This window comes from Colletes gigas, unplaced genomic scaffold, assembly GCF_013123115.1.
Source record: "Colletes gigas isolate AHSC1104 unplaced genomic scaffold, ASM1312311v1 Colletes_gigas_Sc00018, whole genome shotgun sequence".
Taxonomy (NCBI): Eukaryota; Metazoa; Arthropoda; class Insecta; order Hymenoptera; family Colletidae; genus Colletes; species Colletes gigas.
In genome coordinates this window covers 3,777,373-3,793,407 of record NW_025106647.1, presented here as the reverse complement: position 1 = coordinate 3,793,407, position 16,035 = coordinate 3,777,373, and the positions used below count along the sequence as shown (strand labels likewise).

The window sequence follows — 16,035 nt, the reverse complement described above, 5'->3', positions numbered from 1 at the left end:
GCGTGTAAACCTACCATAATCGATAATCCTTTGTCCCCTGGAAAACCTCGGGGACCTACGGGGCCTGGTGGGCCGTCAAAACCACGGGGCCCTGGAGATCCTGGGAATCCTGTGAATCCAGACTCTCCTTTCGATCCTTTCTCGCCCGATAAACCTTCAGGGCCAGGAATGCCTTGTTCACCAGGACCTCCCACCGGACCAATTGGACCTCTAGGACCTGGATCTCCTGGATATCCATCTGCGCCTCGTGGTCCAGTAGGGCCAGGGAATCCTCGCTGTCCTTTTGGACCTGGTGGACCTGGTGAGCCTTTGCCGCCCTAAGATTGCAATCAGTTTTTAATACCGCTGAATAAGAAAAAACACACACACAGTAAAGTTCAAACTTTGATAGAAAGAATATTTAAATCTCAAAAACTTTAACGCGTTAACTGACATGCCAGTTTTCCCTCTCTAGAAATATCGTTGAAATTTCTTGAGATTATAGTGTGGTGACATTAGTTTCATGGTAATAAAGCTTTAAAGGTCTATGAATATTTTACGTTTCCAATCCATTGTAAGCTCTTAAGGATAGTGTCAAGGTATGAAAAATGTGATTCCTATAATTCATAAATAGTACTTACTCCAGGTGGGCCTGGTGGACCTGTAATTCCTGGCATACCCTTAGGTCCGTCTCGTCCTGGCTCCCCTTTCAAACCAGGTCGACCAGAAAGTCCATCCAAACCATCATGACCTCTGTCTCCTTTGCGCCCAGGTGGTCCTGGAGGACCGGGGAAACCGTCTGGACCCTGAATACAATAAATATTCGTATGAATTTATATTCCACTAGAATTTTATTTAATTAGTAAGTAAAAATCATTTTTGGTAAACTTACGTGTTCTCCCGGAGGCCCTGGCAGACCTTTTTCTCCTTTCGAGCCGGAAGTTCCAGGTGGACCATGATCTCCTTTCGCGCCGTCGCTACCTGTTGCTCCTTTCTCTCCCAAATCACCCTATATGGAAATATGACAACTATTTAGTCATTGAAAACCAATCACAATTCATATACATAGTTATTCACTTTAACATTTAGGCACAACGGTATTTCTAAGTTTGTATTTCTAAGTTTAAATATATTATTAAATATATTTTTGTTAGTTTATCTGTATTGTGTTAAAGTATTCGTTAGAAACTATAGAAATATATGGAATCCTTTTGTAAGTGTGACATTTAATTGCACAATGAATTTAGAACGAAACTGTCTAGTTTTCGCGTCAATTGTTTTTTACACAACTGTGTATTGTACTTTTTAGTGTCTCTAATAACACTTTAGTAAACTTAAAGAATATCTTGGGCAATATTTCAATAAAGTATAACGAAGGGATTATATATTTTTTTTTATTTTTGAGCGAGAGAAGTAACATTGTTTAAACTGGAAAAATATTTTAAACTTAACGTATTATCAAAGTGTTAATGTGAGTATTTATATTTGACGCTATACCTTGTCTCCTTTTTCTCCCTGCTCGCCTCTGGGCCCAGTCACTTTCGTTATGGTTACGAATGGACATGTTGATGTAGCTACACCAGGAGGTCCTATTTCTCCCTTGTGACCTTTGTCACCTTTGAGACCCTCAAATCCAAGACCCATGTGCCCTTTCTCACCCTTTGGACCTGCTATTCCGGGCATACCCTACGGTAATTTAATATTTTCTTTAATTAATATCTCAAAATATGGTAAATATATATAACTTATGAAGGTATAACCAAAAAGATAACAGTAAAATATTTTTATTACACGTGCTGGTTCCTCCTTTGCAAGAAGAGATATAGTGGAAATAATCACGTACGTTTTATCGAGGTTGGTAAGTGGCCTTTTATCAAGGAGCTACCGTATTGTAATATCACGGTACTCACGTAAGCTCCACGGTCGCCCTTTGGCCCAAGTATTCCACGTTCTCCTGAAGGTCCTGGTCGTCCTGGAGGTCCTCTCACACCATCGATACCCGGTTCACCCTTTTGACCGACAGGGACAGGGCCAGCGAATGCCGGTTCTCCTTTGGTTCCTTTGGGACCGGGAGTACCCGGTAAACCACGAGGACCAGGTTCTCCAGAAATACCGTCACGACCTGTTTCACCCTAAACGACAAGAAAACTTAAATTCAATATAGCATTCAAAATATAAAAATTCTATATACTTTTAGTGCATAAGTAGGATTGTAAATATAAATTAATAATACTGGATGTATTGTTTAATATTGCAAATCAATTGTTTTAACAAGTCGTTTATCGTAGCCTTCTTCAAAACTATAAAAATGGACAGAAAATATTTATATTATATAACAAGGTACTATTAGAACAAAATTACACACGTATAGATAAATTAAAAATAAAAAGTGTACAGTATTTACAGAGAGGAATGATTAAGTGTTAGAGTACAAAATATGAAAACGAAGTCCTGTGTTCAAATAAGTATTGTTGCTTTGAGTCTCTGCATTGCTTCATGTATATTATATTTTATATTATATAAATTTGTTAATTGTTTCATATAAAAACAATAAATAGTTCGTTACAACGTCCGAAATTTATTCCTAACAATTGTTTAAATATAAATGTATTCATTGTTTTGTTTATATATACTGCAATGTAACAGCGCTACGACACAAATTAAGCTCTTAATTACGTACGTACCTAATTTAATATAATTTTCCTACAAGTTGGCAGAGAAAAGAAAATATGGTTCTTCGTTTAATTATTGCTTTTAATATTTGCCCAGTAACAGGATTATTTATACGCGGTGTACGTACATCTGTTCCGTTACATCCGTCTCGACCAGGAAGACCGGCAGCTCCTGATGGACCTTGAACTCCAGGAATACCATTTATACCAGGGAATCCAGGCATGCCCATTTTCCCCTGTGGGACACGACGCAATTAGAACGGTTACGAACAACAATCTGCATGGATTGTTTCATGAACAACACCGATATACTTACTCTATCACCTTTTGGTCCTTGTGGTCCCTGAGAGCCAGGGTCACCTTTCTCTCCTTTGGGTCCCAGGAGACCTTCTCCACCGGGAAATCCCATTTGTCCTTTTGGTCCCTGTATTCCCATCACACCTGGCGGACCCTGTACACGTAAATCGTGTTCGATTAATTGCTCTACATCACAGTGTTTGGACGACAGTTGGGAAAAATTACTCTCGAGACATTAATTTAAATATACGTTTGAAATTGCACAGAGTAGGCGGTGGTAATAAAGATTTTGAAAACAAGCAAATAGTATCGTTGAAAATAAAAGAAAAAAAAATTGATACCATTCGTAGAACAAGTGAATTTTTGTTTCAGAATTATAGTTATATGTAAATTTTCAAATTTAATTTACGCTCGAATAACGCTCGAAATTAATTTTATGTTGAATATTAAACAGAACAGAAGAGAAGAAGAAGGAAATTTAATTAAATGTATATAATTAACGTAGATAATGTAGTCAGAGCACCTGATCGTGACTCTTTAAATGTTAGTAAAATATTTTGTATTGAATTAAATTATTCTTAATAAGCCTGTTACAAATTAACGTGAATACGAGTGCAAATATTTCTTCCCTATCACTTTTCACTAGATCATCATTTCCTGCAATTCCGTTCATTACACCCGATCAATTTCCACTCGGTCGTTCTGTTTTTCAGCCATTGATGCTTTAATTAAAAAGTAACTTCTTTTTAAAACGACGTATACGTATTTCAATCACGTTCTTCTGTAAAAAGTGAATGCCTTTGCAGGGAAAAGTAACAACTGGTTGCCAGAGATCGTTGAATGCAAACAAAAATCGTATTTATTCGGTGACCTTGCCTCTACTAAATTAATTCTGTAATTCGCTTAAAATTAATCGACCATACGAGAGATACAAATATTTTCGTTTAACACCTTGTTGGTTATTAGTGACCACAATTGGGTTACCTAGTGGAATTGATCATATTTAGAGCAATTGGTATACTTTAATGTCTTTTAATAAGTTTAAACCTTTTTTGCATGAGTCTATTTCTCGTAGGATCGTTAGTGAATTTTGTAGCTTATGTTGAATCCTCTTCATATTGTATTTAGGGTAAATTGTCAAGATGTGTTCAATAGTATTTTGTACGTTACAGGTGTCGCAGGAATTTGGTTCGGTTTTTGTGATAAGGTATGAGTGTGTCCAGCTTGAGTGTCCTATTCTTAATCGGGTTGTTTTCACTTGATCTTTTCTATTTAGTGGTAGTGCCGGATTGAAGTCATATATGTATATTGTTTCGAACTTTGTGTAGCTTAGTTGGTCTGCTATTTCTCCATTCTTCATTCCACACTTCCGTTAGCGCCTTGGTGCAATACTTTTGGAGGTCTTGATGAGTTGTCTGCTCATATTTCATTACAGCTGTACTGGAGCTAGCCAGTTTTGCTGCTGTATCGGCCTTTTCATTGCCTTCAATACCAATATGAGCGGGGATCCAGGAATATAAAACTTCTCTTTTGTCTCGCTTAAGGGTTTCATTTAATTCAATAATGTTTTGGATTACTGAGTTATTTGTTTCCAAATTTTGTAGAGCTAGTAGGGTGCTTTTAGAATCAGTTAGAATGATGGATTTGTTGTGTGTTGTTGTTTCTATGTACTTCAGGGCTTGTAGAACGGCTAATGCTTCACTAGTGACTACTGTGAACGTTTCCGGAAGCCTGAATAGCAGCTCATGTTCGGGAGTGCATACCGCACATCCAGTCCCCTGTCCTGATTTTGAGGCATCAGTGAAAATTTGCGTATGGTGTGGGTATTCATTAGATAATTCAGTATATAGACTTTTGAGAACGTTTGAGTTGGTGTTTTTTCCTGCTTCCAGAATTTTTTCGAGTATGCAAGGAGGATCTATCGTCGATGGTGGAATTTGATACTGTATTCTCGATATAATATTTGGTGTATCCATATTTAGTTCTTGCCAATATGTTTTTAGTCTATTGTTTAACGGTTTCGGTAGTTTGGGCTTTTCCTTAAATTCATTGAAATGAGCGGTGTTAGTTAATTGTTCGTAGATAGGATTTGAAGGCGTTGATAATCTGGTTGCTGCATACGATAAGCTCAGTTGTTTTCTTCGAATTTCTAGTGGTGTCAAACCAGCTACGCATAGAATTGCAGTAACCGGACTCGTTCGGAAGGCGCCAGTGGCTATTCTAGCTCCGGCATTATGTATAGGTGCTAATAATTTTAGAACTCGTGGTGTTGCAGAATCGTAGACGATTGACCCATAATCAAGTTTGGACAGAACTAAGGCCTTATATGAATTTATTAGAATTTGGAATTCAGCTCCCCAGTTTTTCGAAGCGATGACCTTCAATATATTTAATCTATTGGCACATTCTTCTTTGAGCTTTTTAAGGAATGGAGTCCAAGTGTATTTGTTATCAAAAATTAGGCCGAGAATTGTTGGCGTGCTTGTTATCAAGAGTTGGTGCTGGCCTAAGTGTAGCTGTAGTTGGTGGTTTTGTGTTGTTCTTTGTCTATCTAAATTGTCTTGAAGGATTTGCTGACTGGTGCTTAGACTTTTCCCGGTTATAAAGAAGGTACAGTCGTCAGCGAATATGGTGTGTTTAACTGGTTTAGAGAAGACTTCAGCGATATCGTTTATTGCAATCAAGAATAAAAATAAGCTTAGTACAGATCACTGCGATACCCCATTTCAGATTTCAACTTTCTTGGATAAATTGCCGTTGACACGGACATATATAGATCTGCTTTTTAGGAAATTGTATATAAATTTTATCATGCTTCCACTTATGTTCCACTTTATAAGTTGTTGTATTATTCGATGTCTCCAAAGCATGTCGTAAGCCTTCTCAATGTCCAAACATATTGCTATTAGATGTTGTTTTTTAAGGAAGTTTTTTTCGCAAATGTTTATATCTAACATTGCAAGGTTGTCAATCGTCGAACGATACTGTCTAAACCCATTTTGATTTTTTCCTAGTAGGTTATTGGTTTCCAGATACCATCGCAGTTTTTTGCAGATTACTTTCTTTAGCAATTTGCATAGGCAGCATGTCAGGGCGATAGGTCTGTAGCTGTCGATTTGAAACTTGTTTTTTTCCAGGTTTTAGAATGGGAACTACTATGACTTCTTGCCACTTGGTAGGGAAGACACCATTCAGCCATATGCAGTTATAGATATCTAATAAATAATTTATTCCTGCTTTTGGTAGTTGTTGGATAAAAATATTTGGAATGTTGTCGGGTCCTGGGCTGGAATTTTTATCAGATTTTAGCGCCGATTGTAATTCGGTAGACAGAATTTTCATGTTGAGGGGGTGATTGTTTGTCTGAGAGATGATATGTTCGTGTCTTGAATTTTCTTCAACACTGGCTTTAATTTTGAGAACTTTTGGGTCGAAATTTTCATTACTCGAATTATTCGCAAAGGTAGTAGCTAGAAGGTTGGCAATTTCTGTAGCGTCTGTGGTAGTCGAATTAACAGAACTTTTGATTGCAGTAATTTGGGAACTTACTTTCTGGCCATTAATTTTCTTCAGTTTATTCCATATTTGTTCACATGGAGTGGTCTTTGTTAAGGATGCGATGTAATTTATCCACGAATTCTTTTTTGCTTGTTTAAGGATTTTCCTTGCTTTGGCCCTTGTCCGCTTGAACTCTATTAAATTGGAATCAGTTGTATGTTTTTTGTATACGTTGAAGGCATGTTTCTTTTCCTTAATTGCATTGCGGCATTCATCATTCCACCAAGGGAGATTTTTTTTCTCTGTATTATTGGATGTTTTAGGAATGGATTTTGTGGCCGCATGGTTGATTACTTCTTCAAACTTTTTTAATATTTGGTTTATTTCCGAACAGTTTGAGGCATCAGGCGTTTGTAGTGATGGAAGGTTTTGATTTACTTCGTGGCGGTATAGCGGCTAGTCCGCTTTTTTGAATTTCCATCTAGGTTGTGTTATATGGTTATCAGCATTATTGTCTATTTGTTCAATGATAATGGGGAAGTGGTCGTTGTTGTATAACTCGGTTGAAATTTCGTATTCAATGCTGTTGAAAATGTTGGGACTGCAGAAGGTTAGGTCTATTAAACTGTAAGAGCCATTTGACATGTTGAAATGAGTGGGTTCGGAATTATTCAACAAGGTGATTTCTGATTTGAGTATTATATTTTCAATTAGTTTTCCTCTAGCGTCTGTGTTTGCAGATCCCCACATTGTGTTATGGCTGTTGAAATCTCCCATTAATAAAAAAGGTTTGAGGAGTTGCTCTATAATGTTGATTAATTCGGCTTCTTGAAGTTGGTAGTTATTTGGAATGTAGACGTTGCATATACATATTTCTTTTTGATGTAGAATGATTGAGACCGCAATTGCTTCAATATTAGTGTTTAGCGGTATTTCTGCGTAATTTAGGCTTTGTTTCATGTAGATTGCTACTCCGCCGCTCGCAATCAAAGCATTCCTTTTATTTTTTTGGACTATGTTGAAACCTTTGATACTGATAGATTCATTTACTTTGAAATTTGTTTCCTGCAGACATAATACGCATGACCGATGATCTTGGAGCAATTTTTGTAAGAATTCAAAACGTCCTTTTAAACTATTAACATTCCATTGTATAATCTTCCTTAGCATTTGTACTTATTGAACGGTATTTTATTTGTTTGATATTTAATTGGTGTATTCGTCTTCGGAGCACTGGGGAGTATCTGAACAATCCGAAGGAGCAGGAGAGCTCATTGAGAGATCAGCCTTGGTAGATTTAACTAGTTTTCTCGTGATTCTTGTGAATCTGTTTTTGATACAACGGTCTGTGAGGTAAGGGTAGAGCTCTTTCATAAAATTTGCTAGAGCTTCTACGTCTCTATGTATTCTGTTGCAATCTCTTTAGTGTTGGGGGATCCAAGTGCGTTTTCAATCAAGCTTTTAAGTTGGTAGAAGTTTAACATCTTATCAGGTTCTTCTAGTACGTGTTTAACTGGCTGCAACATGTCATCTATGCTTTTATCGCTCTTTGTTACAACGTTCGGTTTTTTCTTTGGCTGTTTACATTTCGATTCAGTTTCCAAGATTTGTTGAAGATTGATTGGTTTTTCTGTGGCGTAGTTGGTTCCTTCTGTGGTGAGGCTTGAATCGTCGGTCATTTCGGATTTTGTGCGTTTTAAAGTTCTGATCAATGGATCTATGCCCATGGTTTCTGTTGCTATATTGTTACTAGTGTTTTCTGATTCCTTTGCCATGTCTATACTATCAATATTAGATACTATTGGAACTATTTTGGGGTCTTGGGGTTTCATAAACACACTTGTTTGTGGAGATTCAGAAAGCAAGGATTGGTTTTTATCGGTTTTACAGTTTTTTGCGACATGACCCTCTTTATTACATATGAAGCATTTTAATGTATCTGTGGAGGGATAGATCCAGTATGCGGTTTGTTCATGTTCAATTTTGATTGAGTCTGGGATTTTATGTGTGTCGTCTGGATGGATATATAATTGGCGACGAAAACTCAGGATGTGCGCAAAGCCCTCTTCTGCCATGCCCGCTCTTAGGAATGAAACAGCTGATACTCTTTTCACTCCAATTTTATTAAGTATTTCTTCAATTATTGAGTGAGGGATTGTTGGACAAAAAGTATTATACGTTGAGCTTTGTTGATTAACAGCCTTACGGCTACATCGGTACCGTTAACTTTAATGTGTTTATATTTATCGGTGAGGTCGTCCGCGATTCTCTTACTTGCCAAAAAAAAAAAAATTCTATCGTTGGATACTCTTGACATAAATCTAATATTCGCTGGATTGGTAATTCTGCCTAATGCATGAGCGTAATCTTTTAATTGAATTCCATCTTTGGCTTCGATTACGATCGCTTGATCTTTTTGGGGAAGCAATCACTTTGTACTACTTTATTGTAGCTTCGTCGTGGTGCGTTAGGATTATTATTAACAGTTTGGGGTACAAAATTTCCGTGGTCAGAAGCCATTTCGGCGAATAGGTTGCACCGAGAAAGGCGTAGAGATGGGTTAAGAGGGTGGTTTATAACAATTTACTAATGTTCACTAATTCACAGTCACACAGACTATCATGAATACATGTAAGATTTGATTGGCACTGTATATAGCACTCGCGTTCACAGCACGCACGGTGTTGACAAACATATCCGCTCACTATCACGGTTCCAATCGAACTTCTCGTTATTTATTCTCTTAATAAACTCACGAATATTGAGGTTAAACGAGTTTCTCGCGTCACCGAATGTCAACGTCTCCTTCCGTTTAACATTGTTCGTACAAAAATAAATGCTATAAAATATGAAAAGAATATCAATGTAATAAGTTATTTTCTGTTGAACAAATTAAAAAATAGATATTTAATAGCACAAATATATCAGAGTTATAAAATCAATTGATCATCAAATGAAATAAATGCAGTATTTCATTTGTAGCATGTACAAACGATTGCCAAGATTTAAAAAGAAACTTTTCTTCTTTCAAATGTCGATCGGAAGTAAATTCAATTAAAAATTTTAACAATTTATCAGATTATTTCATAGATCACTGACGTACTTAACTATGATCTGGCTTAATATAAACGAACACAGTCTTAATTCAAAGAAACTTTTTTAGAAACTAAAAAAGTGATGGAGGATTTTAGTGTTCCTCATATGCAATTTCTGAACATTAAAAAAAAAAGATTAAGAACCATCGATATAACAGCTTCTATCCATTTTTAAATTTAGTCGACTCTGTGATTAGGTCACTTTGCTCGTTACTCCTGAAGACGCGTCCAATTTCGAGTGGAATGGTCAGTTACGAATACTCACTCTGGATCCTTTCTCTGCGAAGCATTTTGGTACACAACAAGCGGATCCCTTGCAACCTGGCGGTGGACCTCGACCTACTGCTACAGCCGTATAGCTGCCGCCATAAGGATCTCCACGGTCATAAGGATCTCTAGAGCCGTAGCCCGATCCCGATCCCGATCCTCTGTTATAAGTGTTCTCATAACCTGGAGATCTATTGTATGGATCACCGGCACCTTGATTGTATCGATCACCGGCACCTTGATTGTATCGATCACCGGCACCTTGATTGTATCGATCACCGGCACTTTGATTGTATGGATCACCGGCACCTTGATTGTATGGATCACCGGCACCTTGATTGTATGGATCACCGGCACCTTGATTGTATGGATCACCGGCACCTGGATTGTATGGATCGCCGGATCCTTGGTTGTAAGGATCCACAGAACCTTGTTCTCTTCCGTAACTGTGCGATCGGTTTCCACCTTTTTAACAAAAAAAAAGAGATCATCGTTTAAGGAATCTATCATTAACATTTTAATCGCCACGTTAGCCATATTTTATATACATTACAAGGATAATTATAATTTTATTTTTTTAATTTCATCGTTTGTTGCTTATTTTAATTTCGTGAATTTACAACAAGAAATTACGCTCCACTGGAGTTTTTAAAAGCTCTGGATAAGAGGATTTGCCACTATGAAACTAGAAAAATTAATTCTCAACTTGAAATCTTAAAAAGAATGAATTTAAATTAGATCAGGGGTTCATTTGCAATTGTCTAAAATTAAAGTTTTGATTTAGTGGTTACCTCGAAAACGTGTAAATTAAGTTTAAAAATATGGAAGAGAAAATAAGTAAGAAACGGATGTTGAACTTACTAAAACAAAATAAACTAGTGATTGCCGGTGAATACGTAATAAAGCGTAACGTTATTAACAAATCGGCCTTTGCTATTTTAAAGTTGACCTGTCATACGAGAATTATGCAATTTGTAAATCAAAGTCTACATATATAGGGCGTTCGGCCATCCCTGGGAAAAATTTTAATGGGAGATTCTAGAGGCCAAAATAAGACGAAAATCAAGAATACTAATTTGTTGATGGAGGCTTCGTTAAAAAGTTATTAACGTTTAAAGTTCCGCCCGTACTGAATTTTTTTCTCGAAAGTGAGTAGGATTTCGAGGGTGTGTCTAATGACCAAAAATGATTGTACTTGAGCTCCGCAACCAAAAAAAATTTTTCCAGAACGATTTGAAATCTTTTTTTGCCGAAAAAGAGGACTACCCCTGTCGATTTTTCTTAAAAATTTGTTTTTCATTTTTAATAAATTTGTTTGACGCCCTACAGAAAAGTTGTCCAATACTTTTTTGTAGGCGCCCATGAGCTCTACTTCAGAAAAAAATTGCATTAAAATATATTCACTATTCTAGGAGTTATGGTCGTTTAACATTTCAACCGTGTTGATGGGGTTTTTTTTTTACTTTACGGTGTTAAGGGACAACTTTACCAATATTCTTAGAATTTCTACATATTCTCCACTAAAATACAATTTGTTTGCAATTTGAAGAATTAAAATCTTTCAGTCCGTTCAGGAGTTATGACATTTTAAAGATTCGCATGAAATTTCGAAGAACCATTTCCGGCGTCACATTAGATTTTCGGTAAGGAATTTTTTTCTCGAATATGGTTAGGATTTCGAGGGTATGTTTATTGACCAAAAATGGTTGTAATTGACTCCTGCTATCGAAAATAATTTTTTCAGAATGATTTGAAATTTTTTAATAACTTTTTTACGAAGCCTCAATCAATGTATGTATTGGTATTCTTGATTTTCGTCTTATTTTGGCCTCTAGAATCTCCCATTAAAATTTTCCCCAGGAATGGCCGAACACCCTGTATACTCTGACTTTTGATCGATTTTGGAATTTGTAGAATAAACAAACACAAATTGAACATTTCTATCTGTTTCATTGACTCGCAGGGTCTCTCAGTTTCGCCTGCAATGTAATCAAACCTAACAGAGCTAACAGTTGTCAATTTTCAGTTACCTCCCTCAACGAGAGATCGCTGTTCCCGAACGAAATAAAGGGGTATGTCATCATCTTAACAGGTTGAAAAGATCTATTCCTTTTTTATGTTTAAATTTTATTTCCTTGGGTAAACATGTAATATTTCTCACTCAACTCTAACATTTAGATGCAAATAATCGTACTGTTCTTGAAGAAATATGATTAAACATGAAAAATAATTAAATTATACACCTTTTGACGCCTTTGATGGAAGTACTGTTAAACATAATTACTAAAATATTTTAAGAATCGTACGTTAAAGATTAGTTGTAAATTATACATTCTTGTTTACAAATCTAAATTTTCTATTTCTAAAGTACATTATTACAGTATGCTAAACGACTCTAGAAACTAGGACGAGTCGAAGCTCATTTGTAAGTGGAAATACGAGAAACTGATACAGGAAAAAGTTGAATTCCCCGATGGGGACTATTTTTCGACAGTATAATTTTTCTTCGTGCAAAAGTACAATATAGACTCTTTAGATAGAACAATTTATTTTTCCCTATATGTGTCGATTTCCAATTTTTTTCTCTATTAATTGTTTTGTATCTTCGCATAGAAAATACTTACAATTTGTCTCAGTTTCTAGAATACCCTGAATATGGTTGCTTGGTCGGATAAAATTGTCGCCCGTCCAACTTTAGCACAATTTTCCACGAAACTATTTTCCCCCAAAATTGCAGTCTCTAAAAACTGCACACATTATGACAGTAATGAATTAATATTCACGGAAATTTTTGCACATATATAAAATATGTATCTTTATCGTCGAAATTTATCCGCAGTTCTTTTTTTTTTATCGAATAAAATATTTCGTTTCAACAATACCAACACGAAACAATGTTTTATTCCGATTTAATCAAATTTGAAAAATCACAGTTCAAAGATCCATGTATTTTCACCTAAATTCATATATATTGAATATTGTTTTGGGGAGAAAGCTGCAAACGGCGGTTAATTATATTCACAAAAATTATATTTTGTATTTTTATGGAAACTGAAATCCTCTATTATATTTGACGGAAATTATTTTTACAGAAAAGAAATTAATGCCTTTAATTTTTATACAAAATAAAAATTTTTACTAAATTTAATAACAGTAATGGATTTTATATAGGATATTTAAAGAACTTTGTAAAATAAAAATATGAATAATATTAAAAATTATCACTTAGTGGTTTGACGTTTATTGAAGTTTATTAAAGTTTAAATAATTAATTAAAAATTTAATTCATAATTCCGAAGCAGTGTATATTTTTAGAGTATACAATTTAGAATTTGTTTATCATTGAAAAGGGGAAGGGGAGCTTTAGCAAAATGTAGTTTCTCGTTGAAAATTTGTGACATTAAAAAAAACGACAATCGATGAAAGTAGAAAATAAAATTATGATTGGCACGTTGAAAAATATGGAGTTGCATTGAAATATACATAACGTTTCGAAATAAAAATTCAAAATTTTTTAATGCACGGAAATGCGACTCCAAAATAATTTTCTCGTCGTTTTGTGAATGTAATTCTTAAAGGATACGAAGGAAGCAAATAACACGTTTTCAAAATTCAGTTTTCTATCAGCTCGTTGAATTTTATGGAATACCATAAACTTGCGCGCGCGCATAACTGGTGGTATTATCGATTAATAGGAAACTATTACACAACACTGCAAAGGTAAAAGATAAACGATCTCATTAATTAGCAGCCTGAAGTTGAATCCGTAAATCTCACAATATTGCGGCAAAGCCATTACAGAGAAAAAAGGAAGATGAACGTATTTCCTTGACAAAATATTAATGACTTACGCCATAAATTTTATAATGACCCACCTGGACGCCAGAAAAACGAATAAATCCATTTTGTTTAATCCGTACATATCATTTATATCAATTTTTTTTTAATTTTTATTCTGTTTCACATAATAACATTTCCTTCGTATTTTTAATACTTTAATTTCCAACGAAACTATTTTATATGTATAAAAATAGTACACAACATTATCGAAAATTATGAATTTACGATTTTTCATTTTCACAGTAACTCAACCACATATTTCCAATAAACAGAGGCTGATTAACAATGCAATTTAGGAGAGATAAAATATTTAGAAAGCCTTAATTAAAATGCAATATTTTGTGCCAGCCAAATTAATCGTCACAAATTGTTTTCTCAAAAAATAACAAAAACATCCGCTTCGTACTGTTTATATTTTTATTAAATAACCCAGGAGTTTAATTTTAGCAACAAATTCTTTTGAAGCGATTGTTATTAGGTGTACAAATGAATGATCCAATTTTCTCAGCCATATTGAATGTTTATTTTAAAAGAAAGTAAAGTGAATTTGTTCCATCAAAGTATTCGCCGTTACTTTCTATAACTTTAAGCCATCTTTCAAGCAACTGATGAATTCCATCCTGGAAAAATTTTACGTTTTTGGACTCGATAAAGTCGTCAAGCCATTTTCGGATCTCATCCACTGATTGGAAGTGCATATAGGATAAGGCGTGTTGCATCAACCGGCACAGGTGATAATCAGATGGAGCAATGTCTGGTGAATACGCCGGGCGTTGCAAGACGTCCCAGCGAAGACTCATTATGGTGTCTTTTGTACGGGAAGCAATATGTGGCCTGGCATTGTCATGCGACAATTTCACTGGACGTTCTCCTTTGCCAGTATACAGACGTTTTCGTTCCAATGCTTGACTCAAGCAGATTAATTGACGTTGGTAGTAATCCGCAATAACTGTTCCACCCGGTTCCAACAAGTCATAATAAACCACGCTCTTGATATCCCACCAAATGCAGAGAAGAATCTTCATTCCGAAGCGATTGGATTTTGTAACCGATGTTGATGCTTCGCCGGGATTTACCCATGACTTCTCGCGTTTCGGATTGTCATAGAGTATCCACTTTTCATCGCTCGTAACGATGTTCCACAAGAAAGACTTTCGACGCTGCTTATTTAGGAGAGAAAGACACGCTGCCATTCGTTGATTTTTGTTGGTCGCAGTGAGTTCATGCGGAAGCCATTTTCCTTCTTTCTGGATCTTTCCCATCTCACGTAGGCGTTTGGAAATCGTTTGCTGGGTTACTCCTAACTGTTCTGCAAGTTCTTTTTGCGTTTGTGCCGCATTTTCAGCGAGCAATTGTTCCAAATCATCGTTGTCGCACTTCCGGGAGCCTCCAGGGCGTTGTTTGTCGATTAAACTCAAATCACCGCTTTTAAACCGCTTAAACCAAAATGCGCACACATCATACGATACAACACATTCACCGAGAAAGGAACAAATCGATTCGTATGCTCTTGCAGCATTTTTCCCTTGTTGGAATTCGTAAAGAATGCAGTGTCGGATATGCATCATATCTGTTGCCATTTTCGACTCTACTGAATTGAATATTTTTTAAGGTTATGTTGGGCCTTTCGCTAAACTATCTTTTGTTTTAACTAGCTATATGTCAACACTATATGAACGCAAAACAGCGGGAAAATCTATTGACTTTAAACTTGATTTTATAACTGCTTAAGATAATTTGGATTTTTCATTTGTACACCTAATAGAAGGAAAAAGGGGACAATTCAAACAAAAGGTCAAATAGGTACCATTACTTTGATTAACTCTTATCAAACTGAATAACACTTTCTTGAACCAATTTTATTTATTGTACGTAATAATACAAATCAAATTCTTCGTCTTAACTATGTGACTATAAAGAATAAGAAAAGTAATGGTTCGAGCGAATGTTATTTAATTTGATAAGAGTTGGGCATAACGACGATTCTAGCTGAGCAAAATATTATACAAACAAACTGGTACTGTTGGAATCAGAAACTTTGGATTTCACCAAGGTCTCAGGTAGTTAACAACTACACGAATTTCCGGTAATCGTCACAAACTGTTGGAGAACCTCGATGTTTTCGTTTTCTCACCGCAGTGTCTGTTTACCTATCTTGCCGTACGCAACGCAATGTAATTTTCGATAAACCAGTTTAGTGACCAGAGAAGTATGTAAGTACAAGTTTCGATGTTTGTATTTCCATTGAAAAATCACTCTATATATCTTTCTTCTTACCCAACCTAACTGTTCGTTAAACATATTTTAAAATTATTAGTAAAATTAAAAAATTAAAACGTCGAATTTTCTCATATTTGCAAGCGTGTACTTTAATTCTTTTTACTTTT

General features: G+C 35.6%; 1 protein-coding gene across 1 annotated transcript in view; it reads right to left on the bottom strand.

Annotated features, from left to right (window-relative positions):
* The window catches only part of LOC122400414 (collagen alpha-1(IV) chain), a 45,332-nt gene that overhangs the window by 10,589 nt on the left and 18,708 nt on the right, over positions 1–16,035 (bottom strand). Inside the window, exons 5-12 of the mRNA XM_043401869.1 lie at positions 9,807–10,273; positions 2,968–3,102; positions 2,780–2,887; positions 1,890–2,111; positions 1,477–1,665; positions 872–988; positions 621–785; positions 15–317 (exon numbers count right to left, since the gene is read on the bottom strand). Coding sequence (XP_043257804.1) covers positions 15–317; positions 621–785; positions 872–988; positions 1,477–1,665; positions 1,890–2,111; positions 2,780–2,887; positions 2,968–3,102; positions 9,807–10,273 — 1,706 coding nt within the window. The remainder of the gene's footprint in view (positions 1–14; positions 318–620; positions 786–871; positions 989–1,476; positions 1,666–1,889; positions 2,112–2,779; positions 2,888–2,967; positions 3,103–9,806; positions 10,274–16,035) is intronic.